This window comes from Solenopsis invicta, chromosome 3 (assembly GCF_016802725.1).
Source record: "Solenopsis invicta isolate M01_SB chromosome 3, UNIL_Sinv_3.0, whole genome shotgun sequence".
NCBI lineage: Eukaryota > Metazoa > Arthropoda > Insecta > Hymenoptera > Formicidae > Solenopsis > Solenopsis invicta.
The window spans coordinates 27,614,812-27,635,093 of record NC_052666.1 but is presented as its reverse complement, the minus strand read 5'-3'; the positions used below and the strand labels follow the sequence as shown (position 1 = coordinate 27,635,093).

General features: G+C 38.8%; 1 protein-coding gene across 2 annotated transcripts in view; it reads right to left on the bottom strand.

Annotated features, from left to right (window-relative positions):
* Positions 1-20,282, bottom strand: part of LOC105205235 (protein deadpan) — a 197,766-nt gene that overhangs the window by 150,611 nt on the left and 26,873 nt on the right. The window contains exons 2-3 of one of the 2 annotated variants that reach the window (XM_026133845.2): positions 3,299-3,362; positions 2,700-2,743 (exon numbers count right to left, since the gene is read on the bottom strand). In XM_026133845.2, the coding sequence (XP_025989630.2) occupies positions 2,700-2,739 (40 nt within the window). In that variant the 5' untranslated portion in view covers positions 2,740-2,743; positions 3,299-3,362. The remainder of the gene's footprint in view (positions 1-2,699; positions 2,744-3,298; positions 3,363-20,282) is intronic. The other variant, XM_026133847.2, reaches the window with a different exon arrangement.

The window sequence follows — 20,282 nt, the reverse complement described above, 5'->3', positions numbered from 1 at the left end:
AACTGCTTGTATACTTGACTCAAATATATAAAATATTTAAATTTCAGCTTAAGTAATTATATATTTAACTTAACTGTGTGTGTGTGTGTGTGTGTGTGTTCAACTTAAATACTTGAACTGAAGAAATTCAATCAATTTAAAAAATATATTCAAGTTCACAACTTTTTTCCTCAATGTATCTGTAATGTCGTAAAACTTGAAAGACAGAACATTAAATTTTCAGAAAAAATAAAAAAAAGTTATTTCTGAGCCTACAGAAAAATTCACTTTTACAAAAAATTTCAATCGCGCGCGTGTTAACGCATCATTACTCATTTTAAATTTTACCCCGCGTACTTTCCTGCAAATCCTGCAAACTTGGCAAGTATCATCGCGATATCGCGGAAATATCTCCGATAACGAGAAGAAGTCGACATGTCTTGTCGCCGCCCCGTCGACATTCGTAAAGCGAAATGCGATTCACCTCCGGGGTGGCGTCGGCGACGGTTCGTGCTATCGCCCGGCAAAACCGTTCGCCCCTCTCTCCTCGCCCTCGTTCCCAGGCAGTGCAGCCACGAAGGCGAAGGTCCACGAACCGCCTCGTTTCAGGCAGTCGGGTCGAGTATCGTCGCAGGTTGCCGTGTAATTAGAGAGGTAGCAACGTAATCAGGCACAGCCGAGGTATCTGCAGATTGCCCCGAAGCCCGGCCCGGCCCGACCCCTCCCTCCCGTCAACAACCCTCGGGCTTCCCAACCCCTCCGCCGTCCCGCTTACCCGTATCTCCCCCTCCCCCGGCGGATCTCGTGCGCCACAAAATGTACGTACGTGGAGGTAATTTCTGGCCTGACCGCGTAACCAGATACAAAAAAGCGCCACGTGTATTTCCACGCGAGGTTATTGCGGTTGCCGCGATCGATTCTTTTACGTTTCAATAGCTTCCGATTCGTATTAGTTCTTTACGGCTCTTTTTTTTTTTAAGGGATATTGTACGTTGTCTCGCAATTTACAGTGGTAATATATGACAGAAACTTATGTTACTTTGCTGTAACAATATACGATTATTAATGTCAATTAATTTTTGGCAGTGGCCGTTTAAAAAAAAATTGACATAATTTTATGTATAAGATATTTCACACATTTGTATTTATCTATTTTTGATAATTAATACGTTGAGTCATGTGTTTATGACATAAACTCTAATATAAATCTTTAAATGCAAATTTTTTTGTGCAAATAATAATGAAATCTCAATTTCTCGTGTTATTTAAGTTAATAGTTGAACAATCGCACATGCTTTATCACGATTTATATCACGAGAATAAATTCGGAAATCGACGGCATATAATTCCATATTGCCATGAAATGAACCACATAAATTTACACGGAACCGACGAAGGAGTGCTCGCGAAGGGTGGAGTTTTAATCATGACACTCTTTAAGCATCGCTGACGATTATGACGCAAAACCCCACCGAGTTGGTCGAGTCACCCTTTTCCACGACTTTCTTTGTGAGGGAAGAGAGACCAAGGGAGAAGGATTCTTCCATTCGACGTGTCATTACGGTTGCTAAGTCGAACTGCGAATGAAAAATTCTGCGTTTTTTCCGCGTCGCGACTGTGAATTATTCTCCGTCAAAACTTTCAACGAGGCTCGAATTTAATTGTTATTAATTGAATTTCGTATAACAATTATATCACGCAAAAGATACGAAATAAAATTTCGTATCTTGAGATGCAAACACGCAGAATTTCGGTAACAACATTTTAATTGGACTGAGACAATTCTCAGTTATAGAAACGGAACAATTACTCATGTTCAATTTAAAGATAATAGTATTGTAGGAAATTGATATGATACCTCTCTCCTCCCGCAATGTAACACATACATATACATGACAAAATATTTAAATAAAATATTTAAATTTCAAATGATTAATTTCATTAATTATCAAGAAGTATGAATGGATAAGCTATACAAAAGAATAAAAAAAATATTAGTCTATAAAGTTAAATATAATTAATACTAATAATAATCATTAGCTGTTTTTATTGAATTGATTGAAAAATGTAATTATACAATATTTATTTTGTCTTGCTTGTATTAATGCATTTTTTAAATGCATATTTTTAAAAAAATTAATAAATATTATCTTATTTATATATCAAATTAATATTTAATCCTGGACATACATGTAAAGATATCAAAAAAAGTTCTCAAAGTTTATTTAAAAAATGTTTAAAAAAAAAGTAACACAATCATATTATGTATTTTTCCTGCTGTGTTATAGATAACGTTTTTATATCGCATACATAATAAACAAAGTGTACACAAATCATTTGCAATTTTTATTATCCACAAAATAAGAATACAATAAAGTTAAATATAACTTTAGAATTTTAAAAATATATTGTTTGATTATTACTTGATAATATAAGAAAAGTATTGAAATAATACTATTAAAATAATTTTGACGATATCAATTGTTTCCTAAAAATCTATTTTTTTTAATTTTGTGCATAAATGCATCTTTGCATAATAAATTGTACGTATTTCAGGATCAAATACTTATTATATACTTATTATTTTTCATCTGTCTAGCCTATCCATTTTGGGGCAATAAAATATTAATTAATTTCATACGTAACATCTACGTATACCTTGTTACCTATCTTATTTTAGATATTTATTACCCCAAATTAGAAGATAATCTGTCACTCACCGATATGATGCGCAGCACCGGAGTTGTAAGCAAACTGCATTGAACTGTAACATAAAAATACCGAAAAATTAAAGTAGCGTGTAAATTAATTAATATTTACAAATTATTACGCGCATTAAATAATCACGAACCATTATTTCTATACCCTGAGAAAAACATGCTTAAAAATGCACTTGTAAGATACTATAATAAATGTGTTTTACTGAAATAAAACTTTATTTAAATACGGCGAAATAAAATTTATTCCTAGCAAATAAACCAATTAATAAGAAAAACGCAATATATTTCACAGAAATACATACTCTGTTATCATAATCAAATTTATAAACAATAAATATCGAAGAAAACGTCACAAGACACTTGCTCGCCGATATTTTCACTTTTTTTTCCTTAGTGCAGATAGCAAATAAAAAATAATAATGTTTACTCGCCCACGGAGCGAGTAAACATTATTATTTTTTATTTACTATTTGCACTGAGTAAAAAAAGGTAGAAATATCGGCAAGCAAATGTCTTCTGACGTCTTCTTCGATATTTATTGTTTATAAATATCGTGGGCGAGTAAACATTATTATTTTTTATTTGCTATCTGCACTTACTATTGCTCCGCCGCGTCGTCGCCCGATGTCTTCCTGGACCTCCTCCTCCGCTCAGATTTCTTGGCTGCAGTCACGTAAAATTCGCCGAAAAAAAAAAAAAAAAAAAAACACAATTGATATGAATCGCGCATGCACTAATTGTGATGATGATGATCGCGCGATAAACGGCACTCTCGACGCGCACTTTACTACGTCACAGTTAAGAATGTAATGCGAGAAAAGTACGATTGCACATACAGCTGCGATGCGCAATCCGAAAACGAGCAGACTGCATTCAAAAGTTCGAAGCGCGACGCGAGAAGCTTAGTTAAACAACTGTAGTGAACATCACGAAATGAAATAATTTATAACTCCCGTTTCCCGCGGCTCTGTACCTCCCGTTCTCAAATAAACAAAATTCGCGCGAGATAACGCTTCGATGATTACCCATTCCTTCGACACGAAGTTCATGAGCCATTAATTACGCGAATTAATCGATCGCGCGCGATTGCTAATTGTCCGTGGGGAACGGTCGTATTTTTTTTCCCGCTCACACTCGTCACGATCGCGAGAGGCAATGACGATCCGAAGCGGAGCACTGTCTCCGAGTCTCGCCGTTACGAATGTAAATAACGTTACCGCGCGTTGTGTGCGCCGCTAGTGTACCGAGAGACAAGTTTTTATCAATTAGTCCATTCTCCATGGACATATTCAACGCGTTGCGAAATAAACGGAACGCGGAACGTGCATGCCCGTTTTCCTTATAGGTACATAAAAGTAACGTCTTTCCTTACATGAGTCATTCGATGCATTACTATTCCGCTCTGTCTGAAACATAGCGCGGGCTTTATATTCGAAACGGTTGAAAGATGCAAAGCACAATGCGACAACGTTCGAATTTAAGCGGCATTAAAAGAACGATCGTCGACCCGTGAATATCGCGAAACGATAATGCAATGGCTCTTATCCCCCATCGATTTCTACTTTAAGCGTGTAAATTATGCGAAGGATCTCGGCCGCGGCAAAAAGTCTTCGCGATACCGCCGCTTGTACGTATGTGCGTCTGACAGCGAAACTCGACTAACCCGACTAATTTTAGCCGCGACTAAAGAATGATAGCGCTATCTTCGCTGTCGCGATACATCCGCGTGTACATACGCGTAATAATGCGGACGGCACACGCGGCGGCCCGCGATACCGCCTACCGGCTCGAATCTCGGCGTACGAGTGATAGCGCGGCGACCTTCTGTAAACACCGGCGCGCCGTAGGCCGCGCGCGCCACAATGAACAAACACCAAGGCCGCGCGCCGGCATAACTGTTATTGTTGCGAAACATTCAATGACTTACAAAATAATAAAATCCGCCCCGAATATTCTACTCTTTGCGTATCGATAAATGAGCTCCGCTATCGCGCAGCTCCGCCTTACGCCTCGTTCCGATTTAAACCGATTTAGACGTCCGTCGTCCGAGATTCATTCGCGTTGGTCTTAACTTGAAGTGCAATAATCATTGAAATTTATTTGAACATTTTAAGTGCCTGTATTTATTGACTTGAAAGCTTTGAATGTATTTGTCAAAATGCTACGTAAAAAAATATATACTTTTTTAATTATTTCATGTTTACAATGTGTGTCAATTTATAATTATAAATAAAAATAAAAAATTGTGTTTATATATATAATAAATAAAATGTGGATCAAATTGACCTCGTGCGACCATTTACATCACAAAAAATCATGCGCTTAAGGATTAAATAATCGTTTTTTTTTTAAATTTCCGGAAATATGACATGACGAATATTAATTAAATTCCTATAATCGATTTATTAAAATTAAAATTGTATTACATGTCTCAAATTGATTACTGGCAGAGTTCACAAGTAGAAATATGATTAGAAATATAAGCTAAACTATATTACATTAAAAGTATTTAAACGCATTCTTTTTTACATCACCATTAAACGCTTATTATGTAACTTTAAACGAGTTAAAATTTAACATTGATACAAAATGCAATAATTATTACGACATACATTTTAAAAAGATTTAATCTTCTTAAAAAATTGCACATATAAAATATTATACAATAAAAAAAAAAAGATAAATAATTCATCATAAAAAGCAAAATTTTTCTTTCCTCTTCTATTTTCCTACTTCTTTTTCTATTTTCATTGAAAAACAAGTTCTTTGGTCTACTTTTTTATGTATCACTCCCTCCACTTTGTAAAGTGTTTACTTTAATATTAGCTAATTTCACAATTTAAACTCGATAACATAAATAAATCATGTATTTAAGAGCACGTAACGCATAGTAATTGCAAATGAACGAGTTTTCGATAATCGTCCCCGATTTCGCGGTTCGCGAATCTCAGTCGACTGTTCGGGGACGCGAATTTGCAATTATCCTCGTTGCATCCCCTCGCGGACTCGCGCGCTGAATAAATAGATCTTGTTACCCCTCGCAAAATCGCGGTGAACGACGCAGGTGACATGAACGCACGAGGACCCTTTTTTTTTTGCTCCCCGCTACCGTCGTCGACAGCGGCGACGGGAGAGGACCGTCATCCTCGTGGGGAACGCGAAAATGGAATTCACCGCGCGCCCTTCCGAACGGCCTGTCCTCTTCCCCCTGGCTTTCGCATACTCGCAAGAGCGGCAAGAAAATACGCCCGGTATAATTAAATTCTTTCGCGGTCCACGTAAGCAAACATTGATTGCGCCGTCCGCTATTTTTTCTCCCTCCTCCGCTTTCCCCTTTATCACAATGTTGTTTCTCAGACGTTCGGGCGAGGGGGAAAAATTTCTGTCATTTTAATAATGCGTCGCCCGCGTTCGCATACTCGCGTCCGATAATTAATTCTCCTAAAAGTAATTTCAATTGGAAAATTGTGTGGGGCCGGGGGAAGGCGGGCGTGGTTCGAACGTGCATATCGATCTTTTCAATCTAAACAATTCATGAATCGAACCGTTTCAAATCCTAGTCGCGTCTATCAGCTCTGCAACGCATAGTTAAATACGCAAATAAATAACAATTTGCGGCTTCCGTTCGAGCAGCACGCGATTATCTCTTTCATTAAAACGTGTGAAGTCGCGGGGCAAAAATGTAAATAATTTACAAAGTGAGGTAATTGCATTTTATTCGTACAGACCGTTTGTGAAGGGCGCAACGTCGAATTTAATTGTGCGGTTAAACGCATTCTATATCGGGCCGTCGCGTAAGTAATACATTATCGAAATGTAACAGACATTTTCTAGCTCCCCCCCCCGTACGTCATAAGGCCTATCTAAACCCCAGGGTAAAAGCCGGCGGCGCGTGAGAGAGAAAAGCGACGAGCAAGTGGAAGTTAACCGGAAATGAACGATGGCACGGGCAGATATCTTTCCGGGTTTACTTTCGGCGGACTCTCGGTCTCGCTCGGAGTGCTTAGATCAAGGATCTCGTGATTTATGGTGATTTATGGCGTCGGCGCTGACGCCCTGGGGATAACGGAGCGAGAGAGAATCCGCTAATTTTTGAGAAATATTAAACGCAAATGCTCATCCAGGCGGTCATTTATCGCTGTTTAGAAAACGGTGTTGATCACTGGTGATCGGAAACCTTCATGAAATTCGATTGAAATTTTGTTTCCAGCCGAAAGTGAGCCAAGCAAAGCAACAACTGACGGTGTTCGCACTCATCGAAACGAAATTATTCACTCTTGTTTAATCGCACTCGTTTACTTGGAGGCTTTACGCAGTGGACAGAAAAAATAATCAGTCTTCTCTTTACCAAACAATCGATAATTTTTTAAATCGAGGCTAATATATTAATTCTTCGAATAAAAAGTCGACAAATAGATATATCAATATTTATCATTTCTTAATATATCAAACATTTATTAATTAGATTTAATACAGGATATGCTAGAGATGTACAGAAAAAATTTTTCATCAAGGCTTTTTTTATGTCAAATCGAATCGAATTAAATCGTATTGTTGAAACATAATTTTTAATTAATAATGTAATTATTGTCAAGTTAAATTTTAAAACATAGATAATGAAAAATATTAGCATATAAAAAACAATACTGAATGATTTTAAATACAATTCTATAAAACTGTTATTATATACGATTGAAAGTTCGAATCTCTAAAATTTTCAGATTTGAATCGCGCAATTTGTAAGATTTAAATTCGAATCGCATTTAAATCTTACCTGATTTGATTCATCCCGAATAGTTTGCATAATTTTGTATTATATTTGTAAAAAAATAATGTTTATTGCGTTTTCAATTATTTTTATCATTATTTCGGAATTTCTAAAAAAAAAAATAAATAAAATTAATTTTTAACAGAATAATAACGTACAAACGGGCCCTGTACTTTGAAGACCGGCGTCGACATTTATCGAAAAACGTTTTCCATCCGAAAACAATTTCCCTGACGCGTGTAACGTCCAGAGATTTCAAAGTAATGAACCGTAGACGACCGCAGGACGGTGATCCTGAGGATCACGATGATGCTGCCGTAAGGCTCACTTCGAGGAAGAGGTCGTCGAACTCCCAGAGGTGTATTTCATTCTCGTAACGAGATTTTCGAGGGACTAGACCTGAAACTCGGTAACAAGCGATTTTCACGGTTGGCTCAGACTCCTACCCCCCGTGTCGCGGCAAAAAGTTACCGTTTTGTCATTACAATGGGAAAAGAACAAGCAGGCTGCAAGTCTCGTATATACCCTGTACTTCCTCGAGAGAAAAACTGTTCGACACGCAATGCCATTTACGTTGCAAAGCACTCGGCATACGAACATCGACAAGCGTAACGCGCGACGCCTTACAGTGAAACTTTTCCTTTGAAAAGGGCGTTCTAAGACCAAGTTCTGCTAGCACCGATCGTTCTCCTTTTCGTTTCCGATCCCTCGCTAATGAGCGAAAATTGATTTTCTTTAATATATTCTAAACGTTCGCGTTCAAACAGCCCCGCGGAAATTTATGCGATACATCCAACTCTCGCGTACAACATTTCGCGGAAAGCCGTGACGGCGCGTTCCCGACCGCGCTCTCCGCGTGCGTGCATACGTGTGTGTTTATCAAAACGCGCAACGCGCGGCCGGGAAAAGTAGGATGCAATTACCGTCAGCGAGCGAGCGAGCGGGCGAACGGCAACGGGCATTTCGGTCACGGCTGTTGCCACTCCCACGTAAAACATAATGCGCCCGGCTATCATTACCGCTGCGTGACGCCCCTCCCTCCCCCCGAAAAACGGGGGATGGCGTTCGTCGACGAGGGGGCGCAAAAAGGGCGGGGGGAGGGCGCGGAGGGCGAATGCGCTGCGCGTTCCCAGGAGCCCCCGGGGCGCCGCTGCCGGGTGCCATTGCCCTCGTCTGCAACGGACGTGATTCGTTATCACGCTTTTGTGCGCGTCCGATTTAGAGCGGTCCGTGATATTAAACTGCGAATAGAAAGGAAGAGGGAGAGAGAGAGAGAGAGAGAGAGAGAGAGAGAGAGAATGAGTGAAAAACGAAAGAGTGGCTGCAAAAATCGGCGGTCCGAATGATTTGCGCGAGGTGATTATACCTGTTCTGCGCGCAAGTATTAAGCATGGAATTTAGAAAAGAGGTCATCGCAAAGAGAAAGAAAAAATCTCAAATGCCTCTTTTTCAAATATAACATTGCAGTCACAGTGCGCAAATTATATTGGCTACTGGCAAAGAATCATGAGGGAAAGTTTCTAAATTTCCTCGAAATTAAATACGATACAATTACTTATAAAAAAAATCTAACGAATAGTTTTGCCAATTTAAGAAATGCGAGTATTAAATAAATATCGGGAATGTTCCTGTATTACACTGGGTTCTTTTCATTTATTCAAGCTTAACGTTGTGTACTTGCATAAGACTCGTACAAAGCGTATTTTAATCTCACGCACAATATGCACAGGGGATGAAATAATGTGAGCACCTAGAAAATGCGTAACTTTTTTCACTGGTAAAAGATTAATCCATTATTTATCTTTAATACAGACTTTATGCTCGTTTGAAATAAGGACGTATAATGCTTGAATAGTCAGCAACGGAAAGTTTATACTATTCTTTTAGCGAAACAATCTTTCAAACGATGTTGTAACAAGAAATTTGTTTCTCACGTAATTTTCCAAAATTGCCCTCTGTTCTTCAAAATCTCAATGTTTTTCTCAGCCAGCAACTGGCTGATTTAAATATTATCGAGTCATTGTGAGCAGTTTTGAAGGGCAGAGTGAATAACAGATTTTCTTCTTCAATTTCTCTGAAAAGGTATTCTGATAGATAAGCGAATAAGATATAAAATTGCACTGGTATCTTTTTAATCTTATTCCAAATCTATTAAAAACAAATGATAAGCCAAACTTTTAATAAAATAAACGTATTTTTCAGGTGTTCACGTTATTTTGTCTATCCCCCCCCCCCCCATGTAGATATAGTAGAGTAAATAAATACACGGAAAGAACTATTTTGCTGAAATACAAATCTGAAAATAATTATGTTCAACTGTTTAAAAAATTGTATCGGATGTTTAATTTGGTCGCTAGAATTGTCTGCAGTAACATTATCATGTTTGGGCATCCTACATAATTATCTTGATGGCCCAACATAAAATTAATTTCTGATCTGTATCTAGTACTAAATTTTTAGATGCCGCGGTAAAATTATTTTCGTGTATGTAGTAATTCGACCATATGTGTATCGAAGAGATCGTCAGCCAAATATCAAGAACTGTTTCCTTCAGCTACGATTTTGAATTGAGTTTTTGGGATTTCAGTTTCGTGTACTTCGAGCTCGTCCTCGCAAATCAAACACTTTCTAAAAGTATTCGATATCGGTAAAATTCGAACGGCGACGAATGTGATAGAAAGAGCAGAAGGCAACGCCTCCGCAGCCCCGACGACCGCGTCCGATCTCCCTTGACCGTTTTCCATCTACATAGCAGGAAGGAGGGAGGGGGAGAGAAGAGTGCTTTCCACGTCCCCGCGCGATTCACTTCCGCGCGAAGCTCTCTCGAGGCGGCATCGCCATCAAGCGGAGCGTATCTCTAGCCGCATCGTCGTCCCCGAGTCCTCGTTACCTCCGCAACCACTCTGGCGCAACCTCCCTCCCGACGATCTTCATTCGCCGTCCTCCTTCAACTCCCCCGTGCCACCGATTCGCGCTACGGCGGCGCCGAGTCCGCCGTGCCGCATTCAGATGAGCCTATTTTCCGGCCCGTTGCGATCGCCCTTTACACAACCGGTGCGCGGTTACGAGGAGAGGCAGAGGGCGAGAAAAAGATTACGGGGTTGCTCGGGTTGGGTGGGAAGATGGGGGGAAAGGGGATAGTGAGAGCGGGGCTCGATAAGAGCCCCGCCGACAGATACGCTTGCCCGAATGAGCGCGCCGGTACTCCCGAGCTCTGGTTGCTCGAAGAACCGCGACTGTCTGCGACAAGATAGCTTGACGAGATTCAACTGACTTTGACTCGTCGCGCTGCAAACTAATCTTGAGAAACGGTTGAATACTGAATGCATCCTATATCTTTTTTTCCCTCCCTCTTTTCTATTTGCATTTTCGCTTTACTGGTCTCGCTCAAGAGGACACGCTGATCAATATCTTTTTATTCAAACAACGTTAACGAACTTTATTCTGCAAAAACAGGGGAAGGTGGGGCAAGACAGGGTCGTTGAAAGTTACCCACGAGCCAGCGACAACAATTTATATATTTTTTTTTGCGACTTCCTTAATTTTATCTCATTTTTTCACTTGCGACATTAGTATTAAATTATAGTATACTTTTAAAGTATAACTCATCTTGCCCAAGGGGAAAACTCCGTCTTACCCCTCCCGTGAAGCAGGAAAAATGCATTTTTCTTTTTTTTTAAATAAAGTTTACAATTCTCTGCAGATTTTATTTAATGACAGTTATATTGGAAGATTGATATTCAAAGAATATTTAATAAATAAAGATGTGAAGATCCAACTTTTATTCATATCAAACCTTAACTACACCGTCTTGCCCCACCTTTTCTTATATCTTTTCTACATCCCATTATTTCGAGCCCTGTTCTCATTGAGTGAAAAAAGACCGTAGCCGGTTTATAATGCCGCAGCGCGCGCTCACTGACTTACACGAGTTAGAAATAACTGCGTTCTCTCATTCGTTTATCGAAAAAAAAGGGGGGGGGGGAGAAGAATGACTGCTTTTTTTACACGTACGTGTGCGATCGGCGTGTGTCAAACGGACGCGCGGTACACCGGCGCGAGGCCACGAGCGCACATCGTTCATTTCCGGTCTCGAAGAGAGCGTCGCGCGTTTTGCCGAAAAAAATGCGGAAAAAAGCGACGGCTGGGGCACGCAAAAAAGCGAATCGAGCAGAAGCGCGACCGATACGGCCGCAGATTACGAATGCATAGTTCGCCGAATAAATAATGGACGGACAACGGGGGATACAGCCAAACCGATCGTTCCCTCAACTTCCGTTTTTTTTTTTTATTTTGTTTTTGACCGAAAGCGAAACACGCGTTTGCCCTCTCCACTTTTAGACGCGATATCGAATAATACGCAAGCCCCTATATGTGAAAGTATTAAATAAAAAATTATTACGGTAGAGCAATATCCAATTTCATCCCATGTCATCGCAAAACTTACTATCTCTCTTTTCCGGGAAAACAGAAAAGAGGAAAACAAAAAAAAAAGGCTAGACGAGAGGAAAATAGGAAGAATGCATCGTCGTAGCGAGCACAACTGTGCAACGAGCTACATTACTCGAAAGAGAAAAGGGAGAAGAGCGATCCACGGGAATAATTTCGTTGACGACATTCAGGGACACCCGTCTCCCTGCTCATGTATAGTTCGGAGAATTTTCTCCCGTGATCCACGGAATTGTTCGGCGCCGGCTATTAGCGACTTCATCAATGGCCTTTGATTGAAAGGTCGGCCGTGAAAGGAGGAGGGCCAGAAGGGCAACCGGTCGACCGGCGGAAGGAGGTGGCGGACGAGGATGACGACGAAGAGGAGTCGTCGCAACGGACGGTCGTTGTGACGTCGACTGCGTGTGACAGCAGCGAAGCTCAACTCCCGTAGACCTCTCGAGTAGAGATCACCCCGTTCAACCCTCCTCCCTCCGCCCGATCAAACTTCATACGCCATCTTCACTGACGACACTCGACGATCACGATCAATTTCTTCGCTCGACATGCGCCAGGAAAATTATCAGTCGGAAGACAGAGAGAGCTATTTAATTCCGTTGTCCACGCTGTTTTTGTAAAAAAAAATGACAAGAGAAAACTTTGGATCGAAATTGAGAAACACACTTACGAAATTTACGCTCTCTTTAAGGATGTATCGGACCATACGGTCTCTGCAAAGTAAACAAAATTTGGAAATGTGTTCAATATTAACACTTTAAATAAAGTACTATATATACGTCTGAAAGTTGTACGAATAAAATTTTTTTTTATTTTATAACATTTTATAACATTTTATAGTTTAATACCCTATTATTAAAAATTAAATTACTTTTTATAAATAACAAAAATCTCGATTTTTTTGTATAAGACCTTCAAGTTTTCGAGATGATTTATACAAAGTTTTATTGCGATTGGCTGTTTAGTTATTTTGTAACTAAATAAATAATTTTTGTTTTAATTTTTGAACATTTAAAGTATTTAAATTAAAAAATTCAGATGTTCTTTCATTATTTCTTATTTCATTATTAATTGTATTTTCATTAGAACACACGTCTACTTCTTGAAGTAATTTTTTATCCAGATAGAACATCGTCACCAAATTTTTTCTACTTTTAAATGTAATATAAAACAATCTGTAATTTTTCATAATTTTCTTAATGTTTCGACGAACGACTTGTACATCCTTAAAAAAATTTCAAAAAGTGAAAGAGACTAGAAAACAATATGGCAATATTTAAAGACAACTTGCAATTTCCACTTAACAAAACAATGAACGATTAATTGAATTTCACAGGTACCTAAAATATTGCTAGTCACTCCGACGAAAGATTCGTTCGCGATAGACTCCGCGACAAAGATTCGCGTCCGAATTTCTCTTTACTCCCATATACACGCGACACGAGAGAAATCGTCGCAACTCTTGGAAATTTCGACGGACAAATAATACCGTTTCGCAGTTGTTTTAAAGCGAACGATGTTCAGCGGTGTGTCACGCCGCTGTGGAAGTGCGTTCAATCGAACAAAAAAATCTCGACGTGTGCACGTGCGGGGTTTTTTTTATTTTTTTTTCGTCCCTTTTTTGGCGACCATCCCACCAATTCGAGCCTGACAATTTTTCAATTTATCCCGTGTTCTTTTCCCGCGAAATTGATCGATGATCGCCGACGAAAGCGGTCGCTACGTCCGCGGCGTTATGGGACGAAAATTACAAGCCTGCCCGGAAATGACGGAGCAACGGAAGAGCTCGTGACGCCTGACTTCCGGTGGCTTCGGCCACCGTCGAAAATCCATTCCGCGATTGCACCGAGAAAAAGCGAGTTAGCTCGACAATTTATTTATAACTGAAATGTTTTTTTTTCTCCCTCGATTAACAATCTATTTTATATCGAAAATTAACCAATAAAAAGTTTCACTACATCCATTTTTGTTTTACTTTCTTCACATAAATTTAAATATCAGAAAATGAGCTTTAAATACTCACATATATTTTATTAGATACTATCACTTTTAATATAAAAGAAGGAAATTGTAAATAAAAAAAATCACAAACAGTGCGAAAGCAGCGAGTATTAGAGAAGAGAATCCTTCAATTTATCAGTGCAACGTTGTGCGAATGATGCTGCGACTTTTCCTGAAAAATTGGAAAAATCGCTTGGCCATTGTGAACGCTCTTTAACGGTCTCTTATGCGGTGACGTCATTGACTCGCGTGGGTGATAGCGAACGCGACCCGAACGCCGGCTCGTTAGGGCGGGTTGGGTTCCCAGCCCTCTAACCACCTCTCCTCCACCCACCTCTGTCTGTGCAACGAGAGAACGGAGGTGGAGGAACTGGCGGCAGCGATGGAACTCTCGTGCAGGCGGTGGCCGGGGAGAGAGGGGTGGGAAGGACCGCGAGAGAGAGTCGCCTCCGTGAGTGCTTGCGCTTGCGGCCGTCGAAGGTGGAGGTGCTGTTGGAGAGGCTTGGAGAGTATGAGGGAAAACGAGCGTAAACGAGAGAACGAGAGAGAGCGAACGGAGGTATAAACGAGAAAGACTGGGACAGAGGAGGCACATACATAGTGACGCAAGGGAAGGAAGAAGGAGCGATCTAGAAAGAGAGAGAAACGAGCGAAATGGTGGAGAGAAGGCAGGAGGGAAAAGGAGATGAGATGCGGTGGGATGAGGACGGGGATGAAGGAAAAAAATAGTACGAGGGCGAACGAGCGCGGTGAATGAGAGAGGGTGGTGGTAGTGAGAGGGCGAGAGGCGAGGAGGAAGAGAACGGAAGAGGTGCTGAGAGAGCGGATCGCTGCTTATTACGGTGGACGGTTAAACCGTCGATGCCATTAGCATTCGATAATTACTCTCGTTTGGTTCTCGGCGACATGCGAAAAATGAGCGTCTTTGTTCACGCTTGCGTGAACGCGCATCAATGTTTCGCAACGCATTTTTTCCAAGCTTCTATAAATGTTTCTTAGACTCGCGTTTGCGAATGCACATATGTGGCATGAACGATTTTTTCGCTGAAGTATCAAAAAATTTAGCTAGATACAGATTTGAAAATAATTTTGTCGGACCATCAAAATAATTATGTAGGAAGCCCAAGCGTGATTAGCAAGGCTGCAAAAAGTTTCGGCATTCTAGCAACCAATTTGAGTGACCGACACACAATTATTATTTTGATGGCCTGAAATTATTTTCAGATTTGTATTCAGCTAAAAATTTTTAGATACTTCAACAAAATTATCCTCTTCCTGCAAGTTATTAATACATTGAGAGAAAAAATTTGTTAACTTGACTAAATTTTTCAACTTGATTGAATTTATTCAATTCAAATATTTATATATTTAAGTTAAATATACATATAGTTACGTTACATATACAAATGCTTGAACTAAAATTCAAATATTTTATGTATTTAAGTCAAATATATAAATACTAAAAAAATTTAATTGAGTTGAAAAATTTACTTAACAATTATTTTTTTCTCAGTGTATCGATTCTTGACTTGATCTCCCGTCATAATAATGTAACATTTACAACACTTATTTTAAACATTTGTATTTACAATAAGGCAAATATCTTGTTCTTTAATAATTTCTAACAACTAAATAAAGGAACATAGAACACGTTTAAAGGTAACAATTTTTCGCAGGTATTTAAATCTAATTTGCTCATATAAAGTTTCAACTGCTAAAAAAAAAAAAAAAATGCATGAAAATCCTTTAAAGTACGATAGCGCACGTTCATTTATGGACCGTAACGTCGTGACGCTAGACAGACAACAGAAAGTTTCCGGAGAGACGTGTGCCATTAACGGGAGGCTGGACCGCCACTTATTCCGAACCTGCGGACGTCCCTCGCGTCGTACGCTTGGAGTCAGCGAGCGCGGCCGCCTGGTTCGCCTCTGGGGACGACGAGGGTCACTTGAAAGTTTCGCAACGACGACGACGGCGCGGCACGCTACCGGTTCAACCGTGTGCGACGACGAGGGTCGCCGTCACTTCAGAATCACTCCTCAACGGCGGCGCTCGCGAAAATTATACAAGTTCGTCCTCGCAACCGCCTCGTAACCGGATCGTTACACCGCCGCCGGAATTGCCGGTGTCCGATCCAGGAACGCAAACAAGCAAACTGCACTTTCGTAGCTTACGACTGTCGAGGTTATCTGAATACGTCTCTTTTATCGATCAAAATTAATTTCTTCACCTATGGCAAGATAACGTTATTTTGAATTAAGGGATTACATACCTTCTCAATTTTCAAAAAAAGTCGATTTTTTAAATCATTTGTTATAGTGTCTAAAATATGAGAAAAAGAGTGAAAAGTTGCCCAAAAACATAATTATTCACATGAATTTTCTCTATCAAAACTTTACATGCGTTTTTACGAAATCATGTTTTTCAAAAGTCCTATAGGACTCGCGTTATAACGCAATACCTTTAATAATTTTCAATCTTTTTTAATAAAACAAGTTTTCACTTGTGTAAAATACAATTCTCTATAACTTGTCGAGTCAGTTTTTACATTTTTTATTATAACAATTTTTATAAACATCTAAAGGTCCGTCGACAAAATCGACCTGTTTTTTAAAAAACATTGCAACTTATCGATTTTTAATTTTGAAATTTGGTTCGTCAGGCTTCAATGACACAATCATTCTAGAGGCTCGTAATCATTTTCCTAATTTTCGTTTTACAGAATTCTAGAACGTTAAGATTGGACGGGTGAGCCTGAGAGCAGTCCCGGTGAAAGTTATTTAAATAAGTCCAAACAGTTTTAAAAAATTATTTTTTGTACATTAATAATCAATAAAACATGTCCCTTTTGTAGATATCAAATTTATTTCTTATCCTTTTTCAAAAGAAATTCCCAAAAATCAGTAATTTTTCAGGATCGAAAACGTATGTAACCACTTAACGCTCTTGGTCTCTGTTTTCTGTAAAAGTTTGAAGTTTGCGCCGTTGATAAAAAAAATGAATATAGTTTTAGCGAGCTACTAGAGATTTTGAAAAATCGTAAGATCGATGGAACCGCGAAAATCTAAAGAAAACTTTCCGCGACAGCCTTTCGCTCTTCTCTCGGCAAGCTTTCGCGTTGTTCTAGTATGTCTCGAACGATCCGTTTGCCTCATCTCTCTCTCGTTTCCTTCGCCGTTTCTGCTTCTCCTTGATCCCTTCTGTTGGCCGGTGGTCCACTTGGGTGGCTCCCGGCGAATATTTGCCGCACGCGGCAACACCGATATTGCCCTACAGGCTGTATCAAAAAAGATTTCTTTCATATGAAAAGTATCGTTTGTCGCATACAAAGTCGAGATCTGTACAGTAAAAATGTTTTCTAACTAACAACTTCAAAGTTGATACATTTCAATATTTTATAAATTCATGAAATGCTCAATCTTTTTTCAAACTACAGACTACAAACTTAAATTCTCACAGAGCATATTTCATCGAATTAATTCAGGAGTCATTTGGAAGGCAAATGTTATGCGAAAGTCAAAATAAATAATATTCATTTATCAATTTCGTTCTTTCAAAGCGATTCTCGTTTGACGGAAATATTTAATAGATAACGTAAACGAGAACAAGTCGCGAAAAAAATATTCTTTCGGCAAATTCTTCTTTATAATAATGAAATCCCTTCGCGACGTGATCATCAATCGATGTAACTGACTCAATGGAGAATAAATCACGTAATCCATCGCATAGAGCGCATACATGACATTTTACGAGCCGCAAACTGATGAAACCACGGAACGAGGCGAAAAAAAGGCCGATGGGATCGCTTTGTTTTGCCTAAACTAGTCGAATTGTGGAAGTTGCGTGCTCGCGTCCGTTTCCGGCGTAATGCACGTGAACACGAGCGAGCGAGCGAGCGAGCGTTCCGAAATTTAAACGTCGGCTTACCGCAAACCAATTACAAGTTTTCCCGCTTGTGGATGTCGCGTCGGCGATTTCCCGGAAAATCTCGCGACAGCGTGTACGCACCTCGTTACATACCTCTCTCTCTCTCTCTGTTTCTCTCGCTCCCTCTCCAATTCGCCGTCTCTTTCTCCCAGTTACGCGCACCCCTCTGGTTTTTTAACCCATTTAGTCTGTCCGCGGAAAATGCGCATCGATCGCAACGCGTGTGAGACGCAACGAATTGCTGCGCTCGCATAATTGCACCGATGCGAAGAGAAACGCGTCGGAAAGTGCTCCGGGCGTTCGCGATAGTTGCGAGTACAAAGTTACGAGCGTAATACACGAAATTACGAGATTTCAATTGTAAACTGGCGGCAAAAAAAAATAAAATAAAATTGAGCTGTCGTCGGAAACTAAATTTTTTTTTACCATTAACAAAATCACGATAAACAAAACGGTATCGTAAAAAGATAATTTTAATACGTGTAATTATATTAAAATTGTATGTATATATTAGAGTCACAATTATTGCACAATTATTCCTCAAGTGACATAAAATTAAATCCTTTTTACGAAAAAAGAAATGGTTAAATTTTACATTCGGTACTTTCATAAAAGTTCTCTGGTAAAAATGTGACAAGTATGGTTGTCAGAAAGATGGTTTTCTATGCCTAGTAATTTAAGGACGTATTGGTCATATCTTAAAACCAAAAATTATCAAAAGTACGTATAACAATTTCATAGAATGTTCTAGTATTACGTTTGAGTATCTCCGTAAAATTTAAGCACAATTCACTTAGTGGTTTAAAAGTTATTTAATTTTTTGTTTCTTATTCTTATGTAAAATTGCGTTTTGCAGTATTTATTTGCAAATTTGTTAGGAAAATAGCATTACCAATTAAATCTAAAATTTTACATATACATAAAACTAATAAATATTCAAAAATTTATTTAGATCCACTTACTCATTCAAAAGTTATTTATTTAAAACTGCAGCAAGTACTTTTCACTGCAGCATAGTACTTTTCACTGCAAAAACCATTACAGATCAAATTTTTTATTGTTTTCTTCTTTGCAGCTAGTTTCAGAGCAAGAATTCAACCATTTGTGATCAAAATTTTTTGTTGTTGATTAAGAAATAAAAAATAAACCTAGAGAAGTCATCAGTTTGTAAATTTCAGTAACTTTTAGTTCGTATTTTATAGTCAAAACATCCTTAATTATTACTATACCATCGGTAGCGATTGGTGACGCAAGCTTGAGTACAAGTCGTATAATTTGGTCGCTTCAACTTGAAGGAAGCTCTACATTCAAAGTGGAAGGAACGATAAAGAGGAGCACAAAGAGAAAGAGAGAGAGGAAGCGAGAAAGCAGAAAGGGCGATCGAATGATCGTGGACGCGGAAGAATGCCAAGTAACGCGCGCAGAACAAAGACGCCGCGCTGGTAGCGAAGCCCTGCGACCTATTCACGTAAGAGCACCTACCTGAAAGCACCCAAGTTTTATGGCACGCGAGTTCACACGAAATGCGACTCCGCGCTCCGACGCGAGAGGAAAAAAAGGAAGAAAGAAAACCGAAAAGTTCGCCGCTATGAGATTAGCATGTGCATAATGCATACGCAATTAACGCTCGTATTTTATAGCCGCGTTTCTACCGAAGAATTCAACTGAGATCGCGGTAAATAAAACGATTTAATAAACATAAAAATCAATATTTGTTACGTTATATATATATATATATATATATATATATATATATATATATATATATATATATATATATATATTTGTAATCGCGATTCTCAAATTTAACTTGGATAGAATTGTTGTTTTAAAACACAGCCTGAGTTTTGTTTCCCGTTTTCGTTCGATAATCAATTCTTAAGAAAAGCTGTGTGTTAACAGTTTTTGAATCCCGTAGCATTTTTGTTGCTGACTTGACAAGAACATATACTGAAAAAATATTTAGTGAGATAGACCAAACGTTTTAGTTAAATAGTGACATAGTAGTTTTGACCAAACAATCTGTAGCTTCAACCAATTGTTTTTATGCAACTTATAATCAAATGATTCGTTAAATGTAGCTAAGTTTTTTGGTACCAGTAACTACAAAATTCATTTGATCACTTTTTAACTAAACGTTTCATTAATATTTCTCTCATTGTCAGTGTAATTACACGAGAAATTAATCTTGAAATTTTGTCAAGAAATGATAATTTTGATTTATCATTTTTTAGTCACTTCGAGATGTAAAAGTTTGGCATCATTAAAAGGCATTAAAAATAAATGAAGTTACATAAATTTTCCAATGCATTACATCGTACTCGCTAAATAAATGTCAGATTGATTGCATCATAACTGCCCATCAAAATCAATCTGAAGCGTAAAGAACAAAGCATTTGAAATTTATTGTTTATTATATAAAACGTTGAGTGATTTAAAAA